The sequence below is a fragment of the Triturus cristatus genome, chromosome 12 (assembly GCF_964204655.1).
Source record: "Triturus cristatus chromosome 12, aTriCri1.1, whole genome shotgun sequence".
In the NCBI taxonomy this organism is placed as follows: domain Eukaryota; kingdom Metazoa; phylum Chordata; class Amphibia; order Caudata; family Salamandridae; genus Triturus; species Triturus cristatus.
In genome coordinates this window covers 73,296,815-73,311,920 of record NC_140595.1, presented here as the reverse complement: position 1 = coordinate 73,311,920, position 15,106 = coordinate 73,296,815, and the positions used below count along the sequence as shown (strand labels likewise).

The 15,106-nt window shown below is 42.8% G+C and overlaps 1 protein-coding gene across 2 annotated transcripts; it reads right to left on the bottom strand.

Moving 5' to 3' along the window:
* Positions 1-643: 643 nt before the first annotated feature.
* On the bottom strand, positions 644-14,568 carry LOC146772565 (serum amyloid P-component-like). Of its 2 annotated transcripts, XR_014972366.1 has the most exons (4): positions 14,410-14,568; positions 10,930-11,013; positions 4,630-5,310; positions 644-4,580 (listed from the first exon to the last, which is right to left on the bottom strand). XR_014972366.1 is itself a non-coding variant. In XM_085639622.1 (3 exons), exons 2-3 carry the CDS (start codon positions 11,000-11,002, stop codon positions 4,715-4,717), a joined length of 669 nt encoding a protein of 222 aa, XP_085495748.1. In that variant the 5' UTR covers positions 11,003-11,013; positions 14,410-14,568; the 3' UTR covers positions 644-4,714. The 2 variants fall into 2 exon arrangements, 1 of the variants encoding a protein (XP_085495748.1); XM_085639622.1 differs by having other exon boundaries at positions 644-5,310.
* Positions 14,569-15,106: the final 538 nt, after the last annotated feature.

The following is a 15,106-nucleotide window of genomic DNA, read 5'->3' as shown; positions in this document are numbered from 1 at the left end:
TGTTAATGATTGAAATGTCAATAAAGGTTTTTCAACAAAAAAAAAATATATATATATCTCTCTGGATTGTGTTTAGTAGTAGATTTGTAAAATGTGTGTATTGTTTTAATCATTTGTGTTTCTAAAGAGGAGGTGATGTGTCCCAATACTTATAAGAATGCTGTAGTGGTCAGTGTTAGAATGTGGAATGCGAGAGTAGAATATTTAAGTTCAAAGTTGTAGGTAACTTAGCAGTAGTCAGTTGTTGGCAGACTGGGGATGCTGGCAGTCCTTCGCGATGATGCTGTTAGGACCATCAGTGTATCTTATACCATTCAAGTCCTCAAAACTGAATCTGTTTTAGTGTTTATTGTCTATCCAAAATTGGTTTGAATGTCCAGGTTGTTTCTGTCAAAACCATATAAATTTCGCCAATGGCTGCAGGGCATTAATGTAATAATTTACTAGTCAATGGCTGATGTTATAATGTTTCAGGCAATGATGGGAGCTTTCTGTAGGTCAAATAGATTTGCTAAGCCATCGAGCATAATGCTTTTTGTCGTGCAGTTTTGCAGGTTACAAGCTGCTAAAATAGTGTAAACTCAAACGTAAAGAGCCGGAAGGCGACTGGAACCGCAACAAAATTGGCGAAAATAACAAACACTTAAGGTTTTTTTTGTTTTATTTTGTATAATATCCCAATCGTGCTGAACTGCTCCAAATGCAAACAAAAACAAAAAGATTGTATTGATCTGCAGTTAACAATAATTATTAATTGGCTCACAATCAAACAATAACAATTCAACACTGTAAGTGTCAGTAAGATTTTGATTGTAATATGGATGGTCATACCCTCAAAATACAAATTAATAACAACTTTAAATGTCTTCAGCAATGCAGCTTAGATAAATTGAACTTGCATTTCATTGGCTATATTTGATTGGATATAGCTGGCATAGCGGAAGCGTCCACTTTCCCATTAAAGAGGCAAACATTAGGGTTATACATCAAAACCAATCATTGAAGCCATTTCTTAATTTAGATGAGTACAGAACTAAATATGCATCAATATTCTCTTACGGAGATTTGTTGGAGGAACTTTGTTTTTGATTAAGCCTATTTTGCATCATGCAGCCAAAAGGGAATCTTTAACCATGCATGTGAAATTCACAAAAGAATATCAAAGACTCTTAGAGAATCATTATCAATTTATTGTATTATACTGGATATGTGCTTGTCTTAAGTTAACGTTGCACAGTGCTCCTTTGAAGGGCAAATCGCAAATATAGCCCCAAAAAGGGACAACATTGGATCCACTTTTTTTGCTTAAGTTTCAGGCATTGGTTGTAGCAGTGACTGAACCAATGGTTTCAAGTGGTGTGAGCTTATTATACACACAACAAATAAACTATCTGGCACATGCATCAAAGCTTTTTGCGATCGTAAACGGTGTCATTCGCAAAAATCGGCCGTTTGCGATCGCAAAATTAGCTTTTGCGATGCGTCAAGGCACTCGCAATTTGAGAATTCGCAATTGATTGCGAGTTCTCGAATTGCGAATGCATTTAAGGAATCGCATTCTGCCATTTCTTAAATGCAATGCAAGAACCACTTTGAAGTAGCGATTTCGCTACTAGGGGGCACAAATTACCATGAAGTTGAACTTCATGGTAATTTGCAAAAACTTTGAAAAATGCATTAAAGTGCATTTTTCAAAGTTGTAGGTTACACACATGTCCTTGGGACATGTGTGTGCGCAACATTTGTGCACAGATCAATTTCAGGGGTGCAACAGGGTGTCCTTTTGACACCCTTGCACCCTTGAAATTGCATGAGCAATTTGCGAGTACCAATTGGTACTCGCAAATTGCGCTTGCAGTTTCCCATTTATTCAGCTATCCCTTATTTGCGACTCGCTATTTGCGAGTCGCAAATAAGGAATGTGTAGGAATCGCTATTATTATAGCGATTCCTACATGCTTAGGATTTAGTGAGTCCTTAATTGCGAATCCTTAATATTCGCATTTAAGGACTCGCAAAATCCTAGCTTGATGCATGTGCCTGTATATCTGTAATAAATACAGTGAACATTTCTCCACTCAATCAAACACCCTGTAAAGGGTTGCTTCAATGTACAAACCTCAAAGCAGCGGTGCGATGATTGTGAATTAAGTAGTGTGAATGCAGTGACACGGAAGGCAGACCCGCATCCATGCTGAAAAGTAAATGAGAGCTCCTGTACCATGCCAAAGTCTTAATGTTCTTACAGAATCTTAAATACTAGTGAGCAGTGTTGGAAGCAGGGCGAGATGGAGACAAGTCCATCTGTGGTGCTGCTCGCCTCCTCCTGGTGTAACTTGGACATTTATGTTCGGAGTGACGACTATGACGGAAGAGGCCCGCTCCACCGGTGAGAATTGCCACTGAGCTCCCCGCTGACTTTCGCAACGCCTCAACACTAAAGGTGAGAAGCAGAGCTCAACTAAATTATCTTCCATGGTCAACTAACAGTTCAGCTTGCACAACCAGTAGTGTTTTTGACGTGGCGGAACAAAGCATCCAGTTGCCCACCAGGTTTATTCGATTGACAGATCACCCTTATTTTGGTTGTCTATATTTGAAATCAGGGTGCGACCGCTTCTATTGTGGTACAGAGTCTGGACTAAACAGGAGGCTTTGCTGAACAGACAGATACTACAGGACTGTCTGTCTCTTGATCATACAAGCCATGTAGCTTGGCTCAGTAACATTTGGTCTCTGTGGCATAAATTAGAGCACTCATCTTTTTCTGATGACCCCATGACCCCAGATCAGACAAGCAAGTCAAAACTCAAGCGCCTATGCCTACAGTATTTTGCAGGGGAAAGTCTAGCTTGTAGACAGAAAGTCTCCTGCAGACGGTTCTCCTTACTTACAGCTGAGCCTGGACTGCAACCTTATCTAGCTTTTATACTTAACAGATGACAAATATATTTTTTGATTAGATTTAGATTAAACATGGCTCACCATATTGTCTGATTCCCGCGCTCCAACGATTGGTCAAGGCCATTGGGCCCATGTCCATGTGAAAATAATGGGCCACAAGACACGATGCATTTCATGTTTTTTTGCAGTTTTCATAAGGCCCCCAGAACTAAATTCATTAAACCTATTCAGAAACTAAGAGATTAGATTATGCGAACAAGCCTCGATCTTTTTACAAAATCTGATTCCAGCAGAGGCCTGTTTTAGAGTTTTAACTTATATCTTATATTGTGAAAGAACAAACTTTGGTAATTAATGTGTGAGTGCTTTTTAGGATTTTTTTCTGCTTGATGAATTATTATATTACCAATTTTTATAAATATTGTTGTACAGTGTGTAGAACTATGTAATTTAGTCTGTACTTTTATGGTTTTTATGTTTAAAACCGAACAAAGTTGTATCAACTGAGAGAGTGTTATCAGTCGCCCAGGATGGCTGCAGAAGAAGAGCTGGTCAGAGACTGTTAGGGTTGTCTAAAGTGTGGCAAAGACCATGGCCTTGTGTACAGTACTTGATTCTTTCAAGAGATACTACTTTACACAGCTCCCCCTTCTCCTTGGGCATTGAAGTTGGAGAAAAGGAAAGTTTTCTAATATCTGTACTGTTTCGCTTTATCTATAATGCGTTTTAAGGTACCGGCTTCCCATTTGGCTCCCTGGTTCGCACAGATGCATTGCTTTATGTTGTGTCACACTAACAACCAACAACCACCCCACTCACCAAGGCAAACCAATGCCACCTGAAGTAACTGAGCTTCTGCAGCTTACCTTGTTGCATACCCCGGTGACACTGGACGGAACAGCAACTGAGGGCCGATTCACAAAGGGCCTCCACACTTCCGCAAAGGGTAACTGCAGTACGGAGGTCCTACACCGGTGCGGGATCCCCGCTATGACTATGGGGCCCCCGCCACCAGGGCGGAGGCCCTTTGTGAATTGGGCCCTTGGTCTTCTTAGTTAGCATGCTACAGTAGGTCCCTCCCCATCTTATCCTACTTAGAAAATGGGACATCCGGTCAGTTGTAGGTGCTTCTTGGGCACGGCCTCTCACACAGTATTGTCACAAGTGGCCAGAACTGCCATAAAGCAGCAGTTTCTTCTTCCCTTAGAGGTGGGGACCATCTAGGTTACCCAAGTGTAGCCTTTGAAGGCTCCGCTGTGGTAACCTTCAACTGGAGACTCATCCACCACATGTCATGGGCTTCATTTTCATTGCCTGCGATTAGTATAAGAAGCAAAGTGGTCCAGGGCACGAAAATGAAGTGCAGACCAGGGACACTCTGTTAAGTTTCTCAGAAACAAACTTCTGCCTTGGGTGTTTTCTAGTAAGTAATGATTTTATGTCGAAAGTGCTATCTTCAGTGTCGGCGTGTGTACTTTTGGAGGAAATGCTTTGCCAAGCAATTAGAGAACTCTCGATTTGGTGATCTGATTGCAGCCGGGCTAGTGGTGGCGGTGTCTGTGCCACTCAAGTAGTTTGAGAGCCTGGCCACCAAACTGCAAATAAGGCTGTTGTATTATAACAACAATGGCGGGCTTGTCTACTTGAGGACCTATGAATTTCCCGAGGACCGAGGCCTGTATCTGATGGCCAAGCTGGCCATCAGATACAGGCCCCGACCAAGACCAATCCCTCCCAAAGACACATGATCATATGTATTCGGTAAAGTTCATCTAATTCATATCTCATTTTATTGGAACTATAAGTAGATTTATAAGGGTTCAACAACTACGTTGTCGACCAAGTCGTATGTTAGGTTTCTCCAGCTAAGGAGATTTCCAGTGGATAAGAGATAGTAAGCGCCCTTTTCCTGTAGGACTTCCTCCACTGACAAAACATAGTCCCACATGTAGACATCACGTATCTCCCCAAGATACTGATTAATATAGGGTGGTGAGGTCCTTCTCTTTCCCAGTATACTGCTTACGCTCCGCTTCATGGCATATCCTCTCTGTAGGCCTAGCCTTGGTAGTCGCTTCCCATCCACCCATAAATACGCAGTCCCCGTTGCTGATTCCCAACTGAAGCACAGATTCACCCACTGGTTGATACTGCCTTGTGCATTGAATTCTACCTTCTCTGCCCCCACTGTCAGTGTGTATAACGTGACGCCGCTTTTAAACACAGTGATTTCAGAATAGAAGGGTGGATGGGTGATGAGCTCAAAGAGGCCATAAGGCCACGCCTTGTCAGTATAGGTTCTCAAGCATAGTGTGAAACTGCTCAGGGTTACGTTGTTCTTCAGTTGCAGGGCCACGTGGGTGCTCTTGGTGTCCATTTGGAAAACAAAGACATCTTTGGCCATGTCTGTAGAGAAATAAGGAGGCAGTCAGTACATTTGCTAAGATTCTTTGACCAAAAAGCATTAGGATATTTCCAATTTGTAAAACATTAAATAACATGAAAATTACCACACTCGAAATCACATTACAAACCCACTGGCCCTGATAAGGACATCTAAAAAAAAACCACATTATATGCGATGGGACCAGGATCAGAGGAGGGAACAATGATGTGCTTCAGACCCAGGTGGGATCATGAGAAGGTAACGTCATGATGTGACTGACCTGCAGTGCTTAATTTGTGCCGGTGGTCACCAACACTCATTATTGTCCAACTAGACTTATTTTAAGACTTTGGGCCGAAGCAAGAGAGAGAGAAGCAGGATGGGGGGAAAAGGAAGGATAGAAGGGTAGGAAAAAAGCGACAAAGGGAGAAAGCAATGATGAAAAAGAACCTGCAAGTGTTAGATAAATGACATAAAGTGTAGTGCTTTGGAAGAAAGCAGCTTAGGGGAAATCAAGACAGCAGCCTTGATATTCGCAACTCTGGCATTTAGGGGAGCTGTTGGCTGGCTACTAAGAAATAATTTAGCCACTACTTTTATTTATTCACTTATTTATTTACAAATTACGGAGTGATCCTTTGTTTGCTGTGGCCATTTTTAACCTTGCTAACACATCACTTAATCAGCGACCGTGCCTGAGCTGTGTTTGGTGCGATTCTTGGGTACAATATCTGGTCAAATTTGCTGCACAGTGGTGGCAAATCCATTATCTTTTTTTAAATATAGTAATAATCTGTTGCTTGCACATTATCCTAAAGAATGTTTAAGCTTTGAACAGTGATTGAATAAGCAACATAAGCTCTTTTCAAGGAGTACTTACAAGACTCTGTTCACAGATATTTACATTAGCGTTAGTTTACTTTTATATATAGAAGTATTATAAGTAGGTCTGGGCGAAATTCTAACTATGCAGATGTCATTGGAGTAATTTTGCATTACTCTTGTGACATGAGATTACAGAAAATGACGAGATTATGCTTGCTCACATTAATTCAGAGTAATTTGGGGTAAAAATGCCGACCACAAGAGCACAGGAACAGAGGACGAGTGGCTACTGACTGCTGCTGTTTGTGTTCTGTTGCATTTAGCGCTATTTTCTTAGAGTAGAAAATATTTATTTCCAAGACATACATCTTATAGAACTATACACAAAACATTTTCATCATAAAATAAAAACATATTAAAATTTCATCACTAAAATCCTTTAAGTTTATGAACAGTTTTTCAAGTGAGTTGGCAATACACTGGAGAACATGTCTTGGATTACAAATCCGTCTTTGAGAAACGTATTGAATATCTTTAAGGTATGCATGTGTTTTGGCTTTCAAGAACATCTGTGGTTGTCTTTGTATTTTTACTGCGCATCCACCAAATTACGGTTTGGAGTCGCAGTACGTCACACGCAGCCCTTCATTTCTGTGCTCTTTCATTTTTTTTTTTATTTGAATATGCACGCCCTGCCTCACCGTAAACACCGACAATTGCCCAGAATACCTTTGATTTCTATTTTCAACAAGGTTTGCACTACTCAGCTCTTAAATTAGTTATATCAATATACACGCCATAAGCAGCCACAAATTCTCAGAAGATTTTGCATCTTATTCTTTCAATTGTTGCCTTACCGTGGAAGCCTCATCTTTCCACACATGATGGCATGGGCATGCCTCATTGGCCCCGTACATTCTGTATATGACGTATATGCTTTATTAACACTGTTTTCCATGCAAAATGTTAGCACGTGTTGGTGTCACCCTGTCATAAGTGTACGACTTAATTATATGTCTTTTATTCTCGCTTTTATTTGTATAAATACTAATTGTTAAACAGCAAGGGTATTATCATCATAACCTTCTTAATGCGTGGTTTTATGTTTGGTCTCACAGTGTGAGTTACTGTGGTTTTTGGTTTAGGCCTTGTGCCTTTGTCACAGCACTCATTATGGTCGCCATGTATATATGTGAGTCAGTTTGGGGTCTGTGTTTTTTCTTTCTCTTTCTGTTTGGGTCTTGTGCCTTTGTCTAAACACTCATTGTGGTTGTTGTTTTTATTTGTGTTTTCGTTGTGACTTATGTCATTTTTATATACCATTCGTTCAGCCCTGATGAAGTTCCCCTTGAGGGAATGAAACGCGTTGGCCGAACTCTGTTTACTATTGAAATTACGCATGAAAATAAAAAATAAAGAACTTTTTTGAAAATACCTACGGTCTATTGGACTTCAGGTGTCACGCAACGGCTGGAATCAGGGAGATTTGCGCAGGAACAAACATTGATCGGAACCAGCGTGAGGTGCAGAGTTGAGAGTCTGCCGTTGTAATCTTTGACAGTTTTTCAAATGAGATCAATGTAGATACCCTATATTCCATACCATAGTCCATACTACAAGTATCTGATATCAAAATTAATTTTATGCGTTTGCATGCTACATTCAACATACAATTCTAAAACTTTAAAATTTCTGTTTTTGTATGAGCAATATATATCTTGCAATTTTAACCACAATATCAAACTGTTTCATAACAAATAAAGTGACAAATGCTTCACTGCGTGATCATCCACTACTCATGAGGCACTGTGTTAGGAGTATCCTTTACCTTTTCCTATCGCTCAAAAAGAGAATTCCTTGTAGCAGTAATTGGGTTACAGAATACTTCATTTTCTATCAATCATTATTCTTATAAAGCACGACTACTCACCCGTGAGGGTCTAATGGCGCAGGGGGAGGGGGCAGGGTCTGTGGCTCAGTCGAAGAACCAGGTCTTGAGGTCCTTCCTGAATTGCTGCATTTTTAAGGTGCAAATGCAGTAACCATTGTTTTCCAAAACCCTCTTTTTGAATCAAACGATTCTCCACCCAAGATCAATGCCAACCCAAAGCTGAAGACTAGAGCGGCTCAGTTGCTTGTCCGGTACCAGAGACTGATAAGGGAAGGGGGCCCCCTTTTAAAGGTACTTCAAAGAATGGGCTACAGAACTTTTAGAACCCAGATAACATCTGTCAGCAGCTGCAGAACCCTACCACAGCTCTCTCCTTGAGGATTTTCTTCAGAACATTTGCCCTCAGAATATTTTCACCCTCAAGTATATCAAACCCCAGGCCCATTTTTTCCAAGTTCGCGAGAATTGATTGTAGACGGACTACTATTCTGCATCATCATATAGGACAATTTGTCACTGTTGGCTTCTTGAATTAGGCCATGCACCAATCTGAGCGAGCGTGATCTGACCAACAAGGTCTGGGAGTCGGAGAAAAATTCCAACCTCAGGACCGGCACCATCAAGCTGCCTAGGAGCCCCAGGAGGGAGTTTATTTTCTTAGCACACAATGCATCTGCGGGCATGGGGGCATTTTGCACTAAGATAATATATGTTGGGATAACCTTCTTGCATAATTCCACATAACTTTGAAGTATTTTTGAGTAATTATACTACAATTTATGCACGTTATGCCCACCCATAACTATATGAATTGCAATTGTATAGATATAGTTATCTCAGGCGATCAGGATATATGCAAGATAATCAGAGGGATAGTATGAGTTGGTTCTATAATATATAACCTCAGGTGTGAGGTTTGTTTTCCGAGAAGGTAAGAAACAAGGAGGGAAAAAGCAGAGATTTAGGTTCAGAGTTTTTCTGATTCATAAAATGAAGTTTAGGAAGAAGTAATGTATGTATTTATTTAATGAGTTTTATATAGCGCTGGCTAGACCCAGAGGTATCAGAGCGCTTTACATGAGAGTTGCATATTGTTACAAAGTTACATCAGAAACAAGTTACATCAGTTACTAGGATGTTACATTGAATAGAAAAACGAGAATAAGGGAGCGTAGAGGGTGAAGGGAAGGAGGGGTAGCGAATGCAGATCAGATCACAGCCAATAGTCAGTAAGGTGGAACAAGGCGCTGATCAGATGAAAGAGTCAGTCAGGGGGAATGACGAGACCGTAAGATGGCGGTTTCAGACTCCAGGACCCCAGGTACCTCGCAAGCAAAAATGGCGGCATTGCGGGCAAATACAAATCGGGTAAAAAAATTCCCATTAAGGAAAACCTACCCCACGAGCAGGGTTGAGTGGGGGCAGATAACATCCATAATGAAGGAAGTCAAGAGGTCGTTGATCACCTACGACACATCGGAAGTCCAGGGGAAAACAGGGAAGGCGCAAGAGCTCAGGCAGCAGCCTCTGGGGAAGGCAGCCATGGGTCAGGTGGGCGCGTCAATGCGGGCGAGGGAAACCAATTCGGAGATCAGGACAGCCGTGTTGCGGCACTCTCGAGGCGTCTCTGACGGGGGAAGACAAGAACACGCGTCTCTCCATCGAAGCCCCGGACAAGGTGCCAGCGGGACTCCAGGCAGCCACGTGACGGACCAGAACGCAGGCAATGGTATTAGGCTTTTAGTGTTCTAAGAGTGTGTTGGAGGGCGCCTGGAGAGAGTGCAGTGTGATGGCTGATATGAGTTGGTGGAGTATTTCTTGACGGCCATCAGCAATTGATGACTGGGGGATTAGTGTGTGGCATAGAGTTGTGAATGATGTACTGCGGAGCCACTAGTGCCTCTATAGCATCATTCAGAGCTGTGGCTACATTGTGTAAGTTCGGATAGTCTTGCGTGCCCATGTTTGGCTCTTTGAGCCCACAAGGACAACAAAGAAGTATCCTATGTGAACATGTGAGCCCTGCCTTGTTAGTACAAAAGTATTTGGATTACAATACTGTTAGGTGTGGCGCCGCGGCCAGGGCGACTGACTCCGAAATCTGGGGATCACGGTTCGATCCCCGGCGCCAGATTAGCCCAGCACCATGTGACACTGGGCAATAGCTTGCTTAACCTTCCCCATGACCCCCAGCGCCTAGAGACCCTTACGGGTGATTCGCACTTTACAAAATGTGGATTATTACTTGTGCGAATCAGTACATAATTTGAGCTGGTGGTTTCCGGTGCTTAGCACCGGCACTTAATGTTCAACACCGGCACTTATGACAGCTGCCAAAGTGTGGTGCTGTTTATGTATTTTAAGCATGAGCAGAATAACAGTTTTAATTCATTGTACATTAAAAACAACTAATAGCTGCCGCCCAAGCCAATCTTATAGCTTTGGGGGGGCCTCGAACAGTCTATATTGTCATACTTGTAGTCGGCCGATGTTTAGTAGTTATGTAGGGATGTCATTAGCAGCGCTGGCAGGGGCAATGGGTGGTGCAAGCTGCGGTGGCCTGCAGAGGAGGGCCCTGGCACTTATTTTTTCTAAAGTAAGCCCTGGTGTGAAGACCACAGTGCACTTAAACCAGGAGGCTTGCTTCAAGTTTAATATTTCTAGCAAATTCATGTCAATCATTGAGATATATCAGAAGATTGAAAAATGTCCTATTTTCTTAATTGGACAGTCTACCACTGCCTAGCCTGCCAATGCCCAGTAATTGCCACACCTATGCCAGGAAACCAGCAGCCGAACTGTGTGGTCATCACTGTAGCTGATGAAATATGCTCTGTAGTTTGCATTAGCACTACAAAAAGACACAGATAATTTAAACTCTCATAAAAGCACTCAATGCTGAATCTCTTCAGCTTGCCCGTACCTCTTTGTACATAGCTCTCCATGCTCCCGAGGATGCTGAGAAGTACCAGGGCACAGTGCATCGTCCTGTCCATAACGACACCACCTGATAAAAAGAAGGAAAATGGGTAGTTAAGAGTCTTCGAAACCATTCATAAGTAGTTGACAATGCACCAAACCTATAAAATCAGCTAACACTGCCTGCTAACTGAAGAGCGCCCAAGGGCCAGTCCAGGATTCAGTGGCCTAATGTAAACTGATTGCCCCCGCCCTGCAGAATGTGATGAGGGGCCCCTGAGTCTCCCATATCTCATAAATATTCATAGGCCTTGGGCAGAATGGGGCCCCTCTGAAAGATGTAGGGGCCACACTGGCCCGCAGGGGATACCGGATCTGGTGGCTTAGTAGACAAATGCATCCACTGTAGGGGCCTGTGTTCGACCTCATGGCCACAGGCACAAATCCTGGTGCGTCCATACAGCCTTTCATCCTTCTGAGGTCGATAAAATGAGTACCGTTGGGTAACAATAAACAGCTGTTATTCAGTGCCAAGATACCCTTGGGTGAACGTGCGCTTTACAAATACACGTTATGTTATGCTGGGGTCTGTGTTACACCCCTACCGGGGTTATGTCATATACCTGTACCCCACGAAAGGGTTTACTCTTTATACCATATCAATGTCGCCCCATTGTAGGGTAGTAGTAAACATTGAGTAATGAAGCTGAAATAATAACGTGCTAATTATTATTTCAAAGGCAAAGTGACAAATATATAAAGAACATTTTTGAGACGCAAATAGCAGAAGTCGAAAATAGAAGTATCTTTTGTTTGCAGAATTTAAAACATATTTTAAAAAGTTAAAACAAATTCTTAAGTCAATGTTATAAGAATTTTTTCAGTGCATCTCTGTCTCAGATACATATCTGTGCTTTTACCTTGGCACTTTTGATTTTGAAATAAATGTGTTTTTTTTATTTCAGTTTTTCACTTCTGTATGACGATTTTAACTCTTAAAAGAATGACAGTCGGAAGACCCTGTTCGTCAGGCATTCAAACCGGTATGGAGACTTTAGTGAAAGCGAAATTGGGCTGTCAGAAAACTGTGCCCAAGTAAACTTTCTATCTCTCTAAAGGCAATGGAATTAGGCCTTCAAACATATATTCACAAACAACTCAGGGGCATATTATCAAGAACGGCGTTAAAATTATTGCCACTTTAGCGGCAGGAAACTGCCGCTAAAGCGGCGATAATGGGCTTGATAATATGCTCTTGAGAATTCCAATAGAAGCCCATGTTCTGGTGTGACCATGAGGTGGAACACAGGCCCCTACGGTGGACACATTAGTCCACTAAGCAACTGGACCTGGCTACCCAGAGACCGATCCCCACCACTTATGCAGTGCAGTCTCCTATTTCTCCCAGTAGCCCCGCACAGTGGGGCATGCCCATGCAGTGCGCCTCCTCCACTAAGTAATGCGCACTGGACATGTTCTCCACTGGGCTGTTTTGCAACAGCCCAGAGGAGAACATGGCCAGTCTCTCAATTACTGCCTGAGCGGCCTGTTTCAATCACAACGCTGCTCCTGCAGCATCCTGATTGGCTGGGAGAGTCCGGGAGCCTGGGTAGTTCCGGTGGCAGAGAGCGAGGACAGAGGAGAGACGTGCGGCGGCAAAGAAGGTACATTTATTTTTTCTTTTTTCTTCATGTGTCCTCCCTATCACCACCCCCCTACAGAGGCAGCCACCACTGTGCCCATGGAGTATGAAGGATGGACCCCATCAGGGTGCAGCCTCTGAGACAACAGTCTGAGTTCATGAGCCATATTTTGAGTGGTCGCGACCCTGCGCAATTCCACAGGACACCGGGCTCACTGTGCATGGTCCGCGAGCGCATACCCAGAAAAATACAAAGGATTTCATTTCTACTCCAAATTTACTGAGAGAAATTAAATTGCTTTAGACCAAATATATGGTGTCCTGTTAGGGAGGCAAGGGAAGGGCCATATTTGTTTCCTATTTGACTCAAGCCTTCCTCAGGAGGTGATTGGGAGCTGCTGTAGATTCTTCTGTGAATCCGGATTCACAACGATGTGTGTCAGCTTCATCTCCGGATCCACCATGGATCACAGGCCTTTCACGCAAGCTGCTTGCTTGTGCATAAATCAGTCTGCACGATCAGTTCATTGTGAACATTTGCAAATTCTGAATTTCTGTTTGAGATTTAGGACATAAATCATTAATGCTTTTCTTTGTGAAAATATTTGTGGACCCGGCTATTCTAATCCTTTTTACGTTTTGCACGAATGCCCATCAACTGTGTTTGATCAAAATCTACTCAGCACTTATAAGCACACATTCTCCCGATATGTGACTGACTCATTACCAGCCCTACTTGCATTTAACTCTCCATTTCCCGAGTTAGTGCATGGGCTGCAGATTGCACAGCTCGGACATAGTGAGCAGTGGTGGCCTCTCTGTTTCCGAGTTGTGCCAGCTGCACCTCTAACACTGACTGAGAAAATCCCTATTAAATAAATGCATTCTAGAAAGTGCAGTCCTATAAAAACAAGCACATGCAAACATTCATGAGACGACCCGTGGTCTTCTGCATTGTCTGGTCATATATATCAAATCATCCTGAGGTGTGCATTAGAATGAAAGAATATTTTGGTTTCACACCGATCCATCTTACGACTTCCACTTTTCTGAACTTCTCCCTTCTCCCTCCACCACACTCTCCATCCTGTTACCCAAACCCACCCCAGCTCCACTTGTCACGTGCCTTTATCCCGCATCTCCTCCCCCCTACTTCCTGGTCCTGTTCAGGTGGCAGTAGACACAGAAGACAAACTACACGAATCTCATCTTTTTAATTTTCATGTCCCTAAAGTCTCGTCTAAGTTGAATGTTTCATGTATGTACTTTTTAAGAAATAGTTTTTCGGGTTTTCTTTCCTTCCAAACCTGAACTTTGATACCAGGTCTCTGGTGTTTCTTTAATTCATTGAAAAAAAATCCTAAATGTCACACTTAGTCTAAATATAAAGCTTAGCTCTGTCATCTTTAATTCTGACCTTCAGCAAAAAGACATAGCCCCCCCCCCCCCAAGTGTTTTTTTATAGATCTTTTTGTTGGAGATGTGGCAAAGAAAAACAACAATACACTGTGTGTACACTGGCATGGTCAAATAAAGCACATTTACTCAGCGTCAAACAGTCCCTGTGTCCCCCTCCCTCCCCACCCGCCATGTTACAAACATTAACATTTAATACAGATTGATTGGAGCACAGTATCTCAGAGTCAATGTAAGTAAGAGGGGTGCTGGGATTTCCCCTGTAGTCATTCCATTTCCCACAGATTTTCATCAATTTTAAGGGACAGCCTCGACTGTCATACAATTATTTTCAAGAAGTATGATTTCTGCACAACTCATTAAACAGGAATTAATAACGGACACATTAAAACAGTGGACTTTGATATAAACGCTTATCAAACTTACCGTTTTTCAGTATTTGTGTTTTTTATCGACAATCCCCTGGAAGGCGATGGCTTGTTGACGTCAGCAGCAGACAGAGCAGAGACAGGGAGGGGGATGAAGCCCGCGGTCCCCTCTGATGATCTGGTTATAATAATTGTTGCTTTCCACCCTCTGTGCAGGTTAATAATGGAGCCCAACTTCTCTTCCTTCCCGCACTTATATAGTTGGCGAGCACTTGCCCTGACCAGCTCTGGGGTCCTCTGGACAGGATACAGTAAGGCCTGATAGGGCCTGTGAATGTCAGACTGCAGGAAACCCTATATCCCAGCCCTGGTGCACCATTGTTCTCCGGCTCCCTATCTACAAGGCCCCTTCCCTGTGTCATCTCCAGGGGGGTTTTGCTCACTATTAATAACTTGTTGCATAAAACACACAATAACACACTGAGTATGGCCATCTGCAGGGAGTGATCCAGGCTCTAAAGTAAGATAAAAACTGCACATTCTGCAGACTTATGAAATATTACAGCTGGGTGCACTGTTTGTGAGAACATCTATGACAAAGGAGAGGTGTGGTGGAGCGGCCAGAGCGGCTGACTCCGGAGCGCAGGGCTCATGGTTCTATCACGGTCAACAGTTCAGCTCAGCATCATGTGACTCTGGGCAATAGCTCACTTTATTTCCCCAAGGGCCCACAGCGCCTTTAAATCTTAAGAGGT